At 41.6% G+C, this 13852-nt stretch overlaps 1 protein-coding gene across 2 annotated transcripts; it reads left to right on the forward strand.

Annotated features, from left to right (window-relative positions):
- Window positions 1-361: 361 nt before the first annotated feature.
- On the forward strand, window positions 362-13798 carry LOC145445100 (uncharacterized). Of its 2 annotated transcripts, none has more exons than XM_080323237.1 (7): window positions 362-792; window positions 859-978; window positions 1036-1158; window positions 3822-4078; window positions 6483-6649; window positions 13074-13228; window positions 13300-13798. In XM_080323237.1, exons 1-7 carry the CDS (start codon window positions 505-507, stop codon window positions 13357-13359), a joined length of 1170 nt encoding a protein of 389 aa, XP_080179363.1. In that variant the 5' UTR covers window positions 362-504; the 3' UTR covers window positions 13360-13798. The 2 variants fall into 2 exon arrangements, with proteins under 2 accessions (XP_080179363.1, XP_080179362.1); XM_080323236.1 differs by having other exon boundaries at window positions 392-792; window positions 13074-13220.
- Window positions 13799-13852: the final 54 nt, after the last annotated feature.

The raw sequence follows: 13852 nt of genomic DNA on the forward strand, positions 1-13852 counted from the left end.
CGACTACCCGTGCCATGCAAATATTTAAATGAAGTGCCGTACACTTCGTATATACTGCTCAGCTTATGAAAATACTGGCGGTAATAGATCAATCAGTCGAGATTAAAATGTTGGTATCTGTAACATGGGTGACGCGACTTCAACATGTATTCGTAGACAGGTAACTCGGTCTCGGAAAAGCGATTGCCGCGGGCCATATCATGGAGTTCCTCGCAAACGGGAAGTTATCCTCTATAAATGGAATCATTTCAACATCTTTGATATCCTTTCATGAAGCGTCATGAACAACGAGTGATCCCTACACCGTTTATGGTCAAGGATATAAATTTACAGCACGGATTTGAAAATGATTCACAGCATTAATGTGGTCCGTTTATAGCTTCCGCAATATTACGTTTCCACGTCGTATTGTGTTTCTTAGGTAATAGCGCGAAAGACATCTTGAAATAGAGGCGGGCAATTATTTTACATCGTATCTTTTAGAAGTTTAGGCATATTTTGAATATGGCGAGTAGGTATGCAGTTAGTTTTGTAACTATTTTATCAATTTTTACGCAATTCAAGTCGACGAATGCCATACTTCGATGGTGCACGGACGGATCTTTTACAAGCGAGTTGACGGAGCTTAAGCAGTATAACGACGAAGAAAACTTTTGTTTAACCTGCGAATCGGAAGATAAAATTATCAAGTTGAGTGAACGGGATCGATTTGAATGCTGTGCGGGCGAAGTCAGGCCGGTTGGAGTATGTCCTATTGGAGATTTACAGCAGTCCTGCGATGTCGCTCTGAAGGTACGCCAGTAGCTAACAACGTATTTGCATGTTGACATGAAATCAGAATATATTATACCTACTTAGTGCGACAATAAAAAACAGTGTTACGATGGGTCGGACGAGATGGGATGCTTCGGCTGTAGAAACGAATCGTTTTCGTGTCGCTCCGAATTCGGTGGTTCGCAATGCTTTCCGCTGTTGGTGGTACGTCTTTCGTGATTTTCTCTTGCGTAGTCGTGCGATAAATATACGTCGTCACAGGTTTGCGATTCTGTCAAAAATTGTGTGGATGGTAAAGACGAAACGCTCTGCCCATATTACGGCGGCTGGTGCGACGGGTTTAGGTGTGGCGGGCAGAATGAAGCATGCATCGGTCGTGATCAGGTACTACTAAATATATACTGCAAAGCTGAGGAGCCCACGGCGAATGATTCACTATCAAAAGCTTATTTCGGCTCCTCCAAAATGGGGGATTGGTACAGGGGTGTGTAGTGTCGTGTGCAGTGATCCGCACAATAATGAGAATAAAGTACTATTCCACACGCCCTACTTTTGACAATCTTAAACTCTTCGATTTAGCGAAGGTTGTGTAGAAGGTTGTGTTTGATTCATGATTCAGAACAGGGGTGCAAAACTAAATTTGGATCGCGGGCAGGACCAGATAAATGGTTCCATAGTATATCCTCCAAATACCCTTGTTTTTCACTGCAACGCTTTATTATCAAAGCTATGCATCATAGTCCAATAGTATTTACAAGATATTACAGATCTTATGGCTCTATGCTAGCAACGACGTTATTCGCAAGCAACGGAATTGGTACAAATACGATGATTGGACGATTGAATGCAGTTCACTTATAAACCGCTATATTAAATAGTAGCTCCAAGAATAACATAAGTTGGCACATTTCTATGCACCTTCCTTCGTATTAGTCGTGATGCAGTTCACTTATAAACCGCTATATTAAATAGTAGCGCCAACAATATCATAAGTTGGCACATTTCTATGCACCTTCCTTCGTATTAGTCGTGATGCGGCGCTGGCCTTGCGTATTCGTTGTAAGGGATTTGATTGTAAACTCGGACGATGGAATTTGGCTCATTAATTTTTAAATCATCATTTGGGTTGGTCTAGAGACCGCGGCTGAGGGCTGGTGCTGGGGGCCGCATCTGGGTTATTTCGGGTCAGAATAAACTATACAACGGTGCGACCAAAGATATTTGAATTGTATTCGTCATGAAACTATTATTCATGCACTGTAGGCCTACATACAACGGTTTCGCATTCCCGTATTCGCCTATGTGAATAATATTTTTGGTCCAATGTTCCGAAGAATTCTGAACTCTGTGTGGTCTTTTTTGCCTTCCCGGGATGTATTGTCAATGTCACCTAATGGCAACCGGCGTGAACTGCAGTGGAATTTGGCTTATGAACATTTTGGACATTTGCTGTCTTGGTGATTGTATACGTCAGAGTATTTGTCACTTAAAATCTCAAATTTTATTAGAGATGTGCTTGATGATACAATTATTTTTGCATTCGATCAGAATTGCTTCGCGGGTCTTATGTTTCACACCTCTGGTTTAAGGCATTGTTCTACGTGCCTACGCGCATACCTCCCAACGTCCCTATGTACCAATACGTTCCTTCGTAACTTAGTTTGTCAAGCAGCATTTGGATCAAATGTTGTGTTTCATTCATACCGCAGTAAAATTCTGAGGAAGGTTCTGCTGCCGGCTACCACCTTTAGGGTGTCAATACACACTTAATTCCCTAAGAATGTAAGTATTTACCCGGGCTTCGGGCCATCACTATGCTGTGTCGCGTCACGCGTCTGCGTTCTTTCGAGACGCCAAGCGGGAATCAGACCACATACATTTGATGTGCAATGGGTGTCTTTTCTGAGCTGCGGTGATTTTCAGGATGATTTTATGATATAGATGTACAAGATTTATCACTAAATTTATTGAGTTGTGCTTCGGAAACGTGAATATGAATTAAAAGGTGGCCTAACTGTCCAAAATATAAGTTTTCAGTTGTTTTTATTTGGAATGAAAATCAGCCATTTATATGGTAGAGGCAGCTATTTCATTGTCTGGATTGTTTTTATACTTACGCCCCTGATTGGATTTGAAGTAGTCGGATATGTAGCTTCCAACGGATAAGGATCGGATTCTATTTTATGATTAGTTAGAACCGTGGGATTTTAATACTTCATGTAACTCGTGTGAGCGAGACTTGCATTTGGGAATAGCGACACGCAAAGTAAGGGTTAAGTTGCCAAGCTCAAATTATAAACACGGTTTATGCTAAGCCGCATGAGAGTAGACACGCTCTGCTTTTTTCCATGTTCGTAATGTCGTGAATTGCTAGGTGATAGTTGAATCATTGCAGATATTGATCCAATTTCTCTTTGATTTTACGAGCGATTCAAACTTGGGAGCGGTAGCTTCAGATGTTCACGCACCGGGACTCAACTTCTGCGTTACCCATTGGTTAGGAGCAAGATACACCGAGATTATAGGTTGCCCGATATTTTAACATGCGATACAATGAAAAACGACTCGTAAGCATGTGTCGTGACTTTATTACCTAAAATTAACCAATTAACCCGGTCCCTAACATAGCCTTAAATCGAACCTTAACCAAACCGTAAGCCTAACTTAACCAACAATCTTCAGTGTCCCATGCCCAAGGGTCGCATACCGAATGTTGCATACTATTACGTCTCAAGCTCACATCTCCAAGGGAGAGATATTATACAATAAATGCTCATATGTGTCCGAGATAAAACATATGCACAGCGATTCAAATCATTCGCGTGACATAAAAAGGATATCCCCAGCTACAATTGACCCGTATGCCCGCGGTTGCTCCACTTCTAATTGACGGAGTAAAGTAAAAAATATACATATTATTAGACAAATGATCCTGCCAAACTTCAGCTAATCGTTAATTCTAGCCGGTGCGATACACACGATGGTCAGCTATTCTCAGAAACGAAGAGAGACTTGATCTATATATCGACCCATTCTAAATTTATCAGATTTGCGACGGCACAAAAGACTGTTTGGACGGTTCCGACGAGTCCAACTGCCAATACTGCCCAAACCAGTTTCGTTGTCGGACATACTTCCGAGAAGAGGCCAACGCCACATCGGCTGACTGTGTTGGTACCTTCCGCGTGTGCGACGGAATCGAGGATTGCGGCAATGGCGCCGATGAAAGCGGCTGCTACATCTGGCAGGAATGGTCGAACTGGAGCCAATGCGGGGCTGAGACCGAATCATGCACAAGAATCAGGTTGGTATGTTTGATTATCTAAGAGAATAAACAATTCGAATGAGTGATCAATGAGTGCAGAAACACCACATACTCAAACTCCCTTCACTATAGAGCAGGCCTGGGCAAAGTGCGGCCCGCGAAGCTATTCTGTGCGGCCCGCGAAAGGTTGCGTGGAATTCAAAACATAGAACTTCCTTTTTGTATGACTAAAACCATAGGCTGTATCAACTGAACAGGAAATTCATTTACTTTGAAGCCTGTTCAGTGTTCATTAATATTCCACGATTACGCTGCCAATGTACCTCGCCTGCGTAATTCAGATTCAAAATAAAGGCTATGTGGCAATTGATGAGAATGGGTAGAAATTTAAGTCACAAAAAATCACTATTTCCATATAGTTTAGTTCAAACCTTTTTTGTTGCCATTGTCACATTGCGCATTTTACGGTATGTTTTTCAAATTGTTACGTGATACGTTTCCAAATCCCTAACTCGTGAAAAAAGTCAATCAGTGCTCGCGATTACTATATGACTCATCCCATCTATCACCCATAAACGATTAACGGGCATGCGGAAAAAAAGAAAGCCGAAAAAAGAAATTCAAAGAAGCTAGGTTTAGATACTTTAGAACACTAGCTATTTCTGTACTGGAGTCAGGAATAAACCTGTCCTTTTAGTTTCTGCCGAGAATATTTTTTTTTATTAAAGTCGGTCTTATGACAAAGACACAAAACACCCGTTCAAGGGAGGGCGAAGAAAGGGGGGGGCGTGAAATCATCAGAAGGGGGCGCGAAGCCAAAGTTTAATGGAAATTTTTTTTCGCGCTTTCCACGATTTCCCCCAGCTTGTAGTTATTTCTCAGTGTATTGCCGACTTTATTGATATTTCAGAATTCTCTCACCAACACCCACAACCTTCCATGCCATCACATTATCCGGTGGGATTGCTAGCATTCTAGTTGCACTTTTTATTATTTTGTGATATCATGACAAGAGGGCGCGCGAAATTTTTCACTATCATAAAGGGAGACGGGCCTAAAAAAGTTTGAGAACCACTGTTTTAAAGTCTTAAAGGGTTTATACACATTCACTGAGCAGCATTTATTAACAATGTAATTTAGAAATAAAATTAAAATACGCTGGAGAATATAGCTAAAAATCTCACTCGGCCCGCCAACGTATTCTTTACTTCTTATTTGGCCCGCGGAGGAAAATAATTGCCCACCCCTGCTCTAGAGCATAGTCTGTCACTACTTGCGTTACTTCTCTTAGCGGTTTAGTGGTACATTTGAATTTATAACTACCGAATAATCCCGGCATATTGGTCGCTTTGCAGCCACATTTGCAAAGAGCTATGTAAATGACACAAACTCCATTTAAAGTTACGATGTCACAGTTTCAAAACTTGCATTCAAGCAGGGCTGTAATGACTCGAGTCATGACTCGACTCGAGTACGACTCGAGTCGCGATTTTTAGATGACTCGACTTGACTCGAGTCATTTTATTAAAATACGGAAATGACTCGACTCGACTCGAGTCAATCTGTGTAATGACTCGACTTGGACTCGAATCACTGTGGATGACTCGGACCAATTCATATGACTCGAGAATCAGGCGGCCAAGACCGACATTTCATTGTAATTTCGAAGAATAAAAAAGTTAGCACACAATTGGTATATCTTCTATTGGTAGCAGTACTTGAAAATGCGACCACAAACTGTTAAAAGTGAGGTAAATTAGTATATTTTAAATGCGAATTGGTCGATAGTACCGAAAAGAGTCATAAAAAGTGGGCTAAACAAGAATTTAACTGGAAACTGAGCTTTCAACGCAACGACTTGGACTCAGACTCGAGTCATAACGCCATGACTCGGACTCGTCCCTCTGCTCGCTGACTCGGACTCAGACTTGACTCGGTGGTAAATTCAAAATGACTCGACTTGACTCGAGTCAAAACTATAAAAGTGAGATCGACTTGTGACTTGAAGCCTTGAGACTTGGTTACAACATTCAAGTGAAAAAGATTCGTGGTACATTTGGTGATCATCAACTTCGACAAATGTTCCAACCCTAAATATTCTATATTTGGTTTCAAAGCCCGGAAAAGTGTAATATCAATAATATCAAATCAAGATATGCAGAACGAAAGATGTGGCATATGAAAAAAGGATTAATAACCTATTTTTCTGTTCCACCTCTACTGGGCTATAATTCTAAAAATGTGGCAATAGACTCCTACGATTTGAGTATGAAATTGGAAACGTATCACGGTCTGTAGATATTATACGCATTGGTATAGGGGGATTACCACGAGGATTGAGATGTTAAGTCGGATTTGTATACTGGCATCGAGCATGTTGTCAAATATTTACAAACAGATCTTGTGTTGAACAACTTGTTGAACAACCTTGTTTTCCATATAGGCGTCGATCGTGTATGGACGGGAAGAACGTTGTTGTCTCATCGTCCAAGTGCAAGACAAATGAAGACGACACGAGCGAAAACTTCATTGACATTTGTCCAGAGTGTTTGGGAGTCGGAAATTTGGCATCGCTTACCACAGCCACCGATGACACAGTGGAAACTACCGGTAAGAGTATGACATAAATAGCCTACTTCCCATTCTAATGATCACAGCGAGACTGTCGGCACGTGACCAGATCGCCTCCTCAAAAGTGACATCCCCATTTTAATCTCACCGCCCACTTATATTTCTTCAAAGCAGTTGGAATATGTCGCCCTCGTTATGAATTAGAAATTTAACGAAACATCGCTCAAGGGTGGGGAACCTGTGGCCCGTGGGCTAAATCTAGCCTGCTTGATATTTCGTGTTACCCACAACGCAATTTCGTAAATGTATGTATACAGCATAGCATAAATATGTTTGTATGAATTCGTACACAAATTATTTGCTCGATCGCCTGTTCTTGCAGTAAAGCAACATTTACCACATGAATTATGTTATAGTTTCAGCATGATTATTGATTATAAAGGTAATTTAGGGATGGTGCGAACCTCTGAAAGGTTCAGGTTCGTGTGAACTAGAGATGTACAGGATCAGGATTTTGGATTCTAACAGGTCAGGAATCCGGGTGATTTTTTGGCAACAGGATTGGATCCGGATTCCAAATTTTACTGTTTTGCCGGATCCGGATCAGGACAGGATTTTTATTTTGACGAAACATGATCAGAATCTTGTCAAACATGTTTTGATTCAGAAAAGGTAGAACTTATCTTCTCGTAGTTTATAAATTATATTTCTTACAAGTAGAAGTCTGATAATATATATTTTCCGCGTAGGAAATTCCAGCGGCAGAAACGTCTGGAGCTGCTCTTTCGTCAGATGTTCGTGTTGGTTGATATCATTTGGGATTCTTGTCTAATTCAGAATGTCAGAGGTTTTAGAATTGATAGCTCAAAATGACATTGTTAAGGCTGACGATAACACCGTCACAAGGACTAAAAGTGATGCTTGGAGACAGTTCCTATATTTGGTAGGCAAGCGAGATGGGAAATATGCTGGCTATGATTTGTGCTTGCTGCAGGTATCATGTCAAAGTTCAACTGATGAGCTCGAAGACTATATTAAGAGTCCTTTGAGTGACCCAGATATTGGAGATGGCATCGGCTTGACGAATCTCAATACAATTGCTAGGTATCCAAATCTCAGTATACTTGCTGTTGATAAAATCAATATTAGTATTCCTGTATCAAGTGCATCCATGAGGGTAAAGGGCGTTCAGTTTATGTTGAAATACTATTGAGAAAAAAAGATCCTTACTCTCAGCTTACAGCTTAGATGCTTTAGTTGTAGTTGAAAGTGCTGGTGACTATGTTTTCAAGTGAGGTCACGCTGATTGTGTCATCATTTCTTTTTTTCTGTTAGTCTGTATCTTAACGATGACCATGTTGCAGTTGTTGAATACAATTTCAGTTATCAACTATCTGTTTGCAGTATGTAAACTACTATTATTTTGTACGTTCATCCTGGCTTCAGTTTCTGTTGATGTTTATATTTTTCCAGAAATCGCACATGGTAATATAATATTTGCCGCTACTCATATAATAACATGGATCATGAAGCAATTTTTGAAAACAGGATTATTTTTGGACTCGGATAATGAAATATGCAATTGCAACAGGATCAGGATTGGATCAGGATTATGAGATCATGAAACAGGATTGGATCAGGATCCTAAAAAACCATGATCCGTACATCTCTAGTGTGAACGCGAACCTATTTGAAAGGTTCTGTGTGAGCGCGAACGTGAAGCTCATGACGTCACGAGACGCCATATTGCTAATTCCAAGTGATATAATAATGTACTTGTACACGACACCTAGCGACGACTCGGGTCACATAATGCCACAATGCTATGCTGAAGTACATACCGACTTTTTAAACGTCGTCAAATGTATCAACTGGAGAAATCAAATGATATAATAATCCCATAAAATCAATATCTTCCGTCGCTTTGCCAACAATTTCGACGAGGTCTTGCAAGGGAATATAAGCTTACGCCTTAACGGCCTAGGCCAGACCGGACAATGTATTCGGCGTGTGATTGTTGGTACGTTGATATTGAGCAGAGTGTAAAACGGGTTTTACCCCATTAACAAGTTATACAGCAGTATCCAACACCCCAATCGCACGGATTTGGTTTTTATAATACACTAATTTATTTATGAAGACTTTTGTAAAAAAGCGGGTAAAATGTTTAGAGGTTGCCAAGGTGCGTGCTCGTTTAGTGTTGATTTTTTTAATGCTGCGCATGCATAGATTGGCCCGCAGTTGAATTGCAATAAATCTCAACCAAAGATGCTATAATGACGTGAAAATTGTCATATATGAAAAAGGTTCACAGTGCAGAATCTACCAAGGTTCGTTTGTGAACGTGATCCTCTAAATTTCTGAGGTTCACTCACAGAACGCGAACGTGAACCTCACGTTCACACCATCCCTAAAAGATATTATAGAATAATGTATTGGATAAAGTCGTTCATTATCTTGCTTTTCAAAACCTTTTCACGGATTTTGCCGGTTGGATAGAGATATGTGAGGAGGCAAATTGATGGAAGACCTCTAATATTTTGTCGAAATGAGTTGAAAACAAGCGCCGCAACAAATTCTTTCTAGAGCGGTGTTTCCTAATCTTTTTAGATCTCGCACCCCTTAACTTCCATGAAATGTTTTCGTATACCCCCTACAATTAGTACAATGTAGTAACACGAATTACACTCAATGCATTTGCAGTTTCCATGTTGAATGCATACACTGAGATAGACGGGTAATATCTACAAAATTTACGGTACACCAATCTGTGAATTCACTAATTGCGTTTTAGTTGGTGTTTTGGTCGTTGTCTCGAAATGAGTTTTGACACTATGATATCATAGTCCGAAATCAAACTGTTATTGACTTCTAAGGCTCGGCAAAATCGAGTAGAGTAGGCTATAGGCCTACGTAAAGGATTTGATTACGAAATGACTTCAGGCTTCGAGTCGAGTATTCAGGTGACACTTTTTATGACGTTATAACAGTGATATGACGGAAAGTCCGAAAAGGTAGCTTTATGCGACTCAAAGTATATATTGCCAGTTCTTCACCACATTAAAGATAATTTAGTATATTTTCGACCATGCCTATTTCATTTCTGTGTGTTGGCAATGACGAAATAACCGACAAGTCATTTCCCAGTAGGCTTACGTGAGCGATTTGTGCTACATATTTGGATGCTGCGATGCGACCAATCGAGATATCAAGGCTTTTCGGATTGAGAAAAAGTAACTATGTCACCAAGTATAACTATAATAATTAATACTAAATTCGTATTCAAGTACTGGAATCATAGTATTCATCCATAACGAAGCTACTTGGTACACATTCTTTACAAATACGCCTGAACTGCGTATGATTTCCCATTGCGTCTCATTTATCCCTGTCCGTGTCCATATGGTAACTGTTTGAGTAAATCGGTGACTTTTACTTTTGATTTGACGTTGACCGTATCTGTGGATAAAATGATTGCCTCCATGTGGCTCCACGGGTTTGCGGGAAGAGAGAAGATTTCAAATAGCACTTAAACATACTTCTAGCCAATAATCAGTCAAAGAGAACACATATTTGGGAGGAACAAGTTCCCAATAGTTTCACACAGTACAGTTCTGGCATAAAAATGAAAAAGATTGAGAGTTCAGGTATACCTTCCCTTACGACCATAAAGCCAGATCCATCCTAAAATTCAAAAATTACCCCAAGTGGGAATTCCCCCGGTTATGATTCATTGGTGTAGACCAGTGGTTCTTAACCTTGCCTCCAGCGCCCCCCAAGGGGCGCTGGCGATTTTGAAGGGGGCGGAAACGCTCAGGGGGCGATAAGGGGGGCGCTGAGCTCAGTGGGGCGATATGGGGGCGCTGGAGAAAAATGGCTTCGCAGTAGATGATGTGGGAGTAGGACATATCCTTAATGAGTATTCAGAGCGAATTAACACCGAAAACTTCGTTACATATAGTCTACAAAAGACATATAGGTTTAATAGTCCATAGGCGCCTAAATGACTGGCACCGAATGTTCCTGTCCTGGCAATGTGAACCTCAGAAGACGAATTCCATCTGGCAAGGAAAAATTATATGCCAGTGAAGAAATACTAATTTGAAATCGTGTGCGTCTTTTAGTTTAGTACGATTGGGCGACAGGGATATATAGAACTAGATATCCCTGTTGGGCGATTCTATATTTCTTGATATAGTAGACAGGAGGTCACGAAATAACATCAGACAACGAAGTCATACCAACGGGTCCGCCCGCCCGAATATGTTTAATTATTAGTTACGGGCCCTACAGTTTCCAAGACACCTCACAATGCAGGGTTGTAATGACTCGAGTCATGACTCGACTCGAGTCCAACTTGAGTCACGATTTTCTGATGACTCGACTTGACTTGAGTCATTTTTTCAAAAAACGGAAATGACGCGACTCGACTCGAGTCAATCTGTGTATTGACTCGACTTGGACTCGAGTCATTGCACATGACTCGAACCAAGTCATTGACTCGAGACTCAGACGGCCAAGACCGACATTTCATTGTAATTCCAGAGCCAACATACTGTTGGGATTTCGTCTGTTGGTACTGGTACTTCAAAATGCGACCAGAAACTGCTAAGAGTGAAGAAAAATGGTATATTTTAAATGCGAACCATTCGATATCACTAAACTGAGTTATAAAAAGTGCGTTTACCAAGACTTTAACTGGAAACTGAGCAGTGAACACAATGACTTGGACTAGGACTCGAGTCATAATTCCATGACTCGGACTCGACCGTCTGCTCGCTCACTTGGACTCGGACTTGACTCGGTGATGAATTGAGATGACTCGACTTGACTCGAGTCAAAACTATAAAAGTGGGATTGACTTGTGACTCGGAGCCTTGTGACTTAGTTACAGCCCTGTCACAATGTTCCCTCTACGTTTTGGCGAGTCTGCTGTGCACACTCACCAACTTACTGCGCAGACCCTTGGACAACAGTGCGTAACGACTAAAAAAGGTCATAACTTCGAATTTGTTGTGCGCATCGTAGATTTTCTGTGGACAGAGACCGTGTCAGCACTGCGCACGTGCGCAGCTTAGAGGGAGCATTGCACCTCACTCAGCTCTACAGGTAAATCTGGTAATGTGAGCAGAGAGGACAAGAAATTGATAGCAATATATATGCAATTCCGGATCTTATTGACCGATTTTATCATGAATTATCGAAAATTTTCCCGCTTCGCACGGGCTCGCTAAACAGTAGGCCTACAGCCGATTTCATGGCAAAAGCGAACAACGTGATGGGGGCGGTCGGTTTATCACCCTATGGGAGCCCAAGACCCAAGTTTTCTCGGTGGGCCCCACAAAGTGTCGTTTCGTTCCTGCCAACGGGTATACGCCCGAAGATGTATAATTATTATTGAGGGGTCCTACCTTTTCAATCACACAGCACTCAGCTCTACCGGTAAATCTGTTTACGTGAGCAGAGAGAGGATGAAAATTGATATCAATATATATGCAATTCCCGATCATATTGACCTATTCAATCAATAATTATTGAAATTTTTCGCGCTTCGTTCGTGTAGGCGAGAATAGCTGGCTCAGTGAATGGACACCCAATGTAGATGATCAATATCAGCAAATAGCGGATAGCCGAAGGGGGGTCTGGGAGCGAAGCCCCCCGGAAGTTTGGTTTATCACCCTATGGGGAGCCCAAGACCAACTCTTTTTTTTGGGGGGCGGGGGGGGGGGGGGTGACGAAGTGCTGTTACGGCCCCGGTATCGAATTAATTGTACCTACGGGCACGTCCGAATATGTTTAATTATTTATTACGTGCCCTTTATTTTCCAATACAACAGCTCACTCAGCGCTAGTGGTAAATCTGATTACGTGGGCTGAGAGGATAAAAAGTATATAGCGACATATATATGTAATTACCACCTATTCATTCATGCAGTATAGAAAATTTTGGCACCTAGGGCGCCAGGCAACACAAACTTTGCTGACCATCGAAATCACGCTACGGGGTTATTGGGGGCGAGCCGTCAGAAGCTTGGTTTATCACGCTATGGGTGCGCAAGGCAATCGTTTTTAGGGTGGTTGACGAAGTGCTGTCACGGCCCTCCCTCTTACTCATTGTCTTTATTACGTTCCGTACAATATGAGGTTGGGGGGCGCTGGAGCACGATAATCTTTGAAAGGGGGCGCTGGAGGAAAAAAGGTTAAGAACCACTGGTGTAGACTTATTGGATGTCTGATTGATAGGATTAGGGAGCCGAATATTTCTTTCTTCTGTTAGTTCTTGTAGATCTGTAGCGTTTTACCGTGACCCGGATAATCGCGACAGCAATTCCCTACTACCTGAACAAGTATGAGAATATACTATATCGGTTTGGGTTCTTTCCAATTTACAGTAGACAAAAGTGCTCAAGTTTACTGATGTATTGACACATGATTTGGGAGCAACTGTAATCTGTTCTTACAGAAAATGACGCAACGAGCAGAGCGATTTCATCCGAGGTCTCACTTTCCACCGCCGCGCTCGCTGGAATAATCACGGCCGGGTCGTTGCTGTTTATCGGCATTCTCAGTGGCATAGCGTTGTGTGTACTCGGCTCTTTAGGTCGCACTGGTAAGCACGTGAGTGTTGTAGCATGCATATACTCAGTACTATGCACCGACAAGCCTTTAATGCGCTCTAAATTTCACAGGTTTCTGGCGACCCGCGACTAAATTACCTCGACCCGAGAGCTCCGCCTTACCCGGTCTAACGACAACTAACGGCGACAACGTGATATCGACCGAAAGAATCACGAATCCGTACGGTGACGGAGGCACATCCGGAGGGAACGGTACCGTTTCAAGCTCAAGTTCAACCGCAGTTTTCCTGCGTGCTATTAATTAAATAGTTACGTTACTATGCAACAGCAGCGAGATAGACTCGCAGTGGATTGTTGATTATATTTATTTCATGACCTTCTTGCTGTTGGGTTTTGCTAGTAGACATGAATACGAGTCAATCGCGGAGAAAAGGCGACCTCTAATCAAGCAGACATGCTTTTTCCATTCTTTCTTCTCGAATAGGAAGATTGATGTTACATCTGACGCCGGCATTAAAATTTTCCATTATTTCTATGTCTTACTATTATTTCGTTATAACTTGCATAACATTCGTCGGTTTGCATAAATATACCTGAATTGAATACAATGCAGCCCTTTGTTTGTGACAGTAAGACAGACGGAAAAGATGTGATGGCATGAGTT

This window comes from Botryllus schlosseri, chromosome 8 (genome assembly GCF_051294905.1).
Source record: "Botryllus schlosseri isolate E-star chromosome 8, Bs_hap1, whole genome shotgun sequence".
Lineage (NCBI taxonomy): Eukaryota > Metazoa > Chordata > Ascidiacea > Stolidobranchia > Styelidae > Botryllus > Botryllus schlosseri.

Coding starts and splice junctions, on each gene's coding strand:
- LOC145445100 (XM_080323236.1), top strand. CDS start 505: ATGGCGAGTAGGTATGCAGTTAGTTTTGTAACTATTTTATCAATTTTT. Junction 793..858: donor CCTGCGATGTCGCTCTGAAG/GTACGCCAGTAG, acceptor ATACCTACTTAG/TGCGACAATAAAAAACAGTG. Junction 979..1,035: donor AATGCTTTCCGCTGTTGGTG/GTACGTCTTTCG, acceptor ACGTCGTCACAG/GTTTGCGATTCTGTCAAAAA.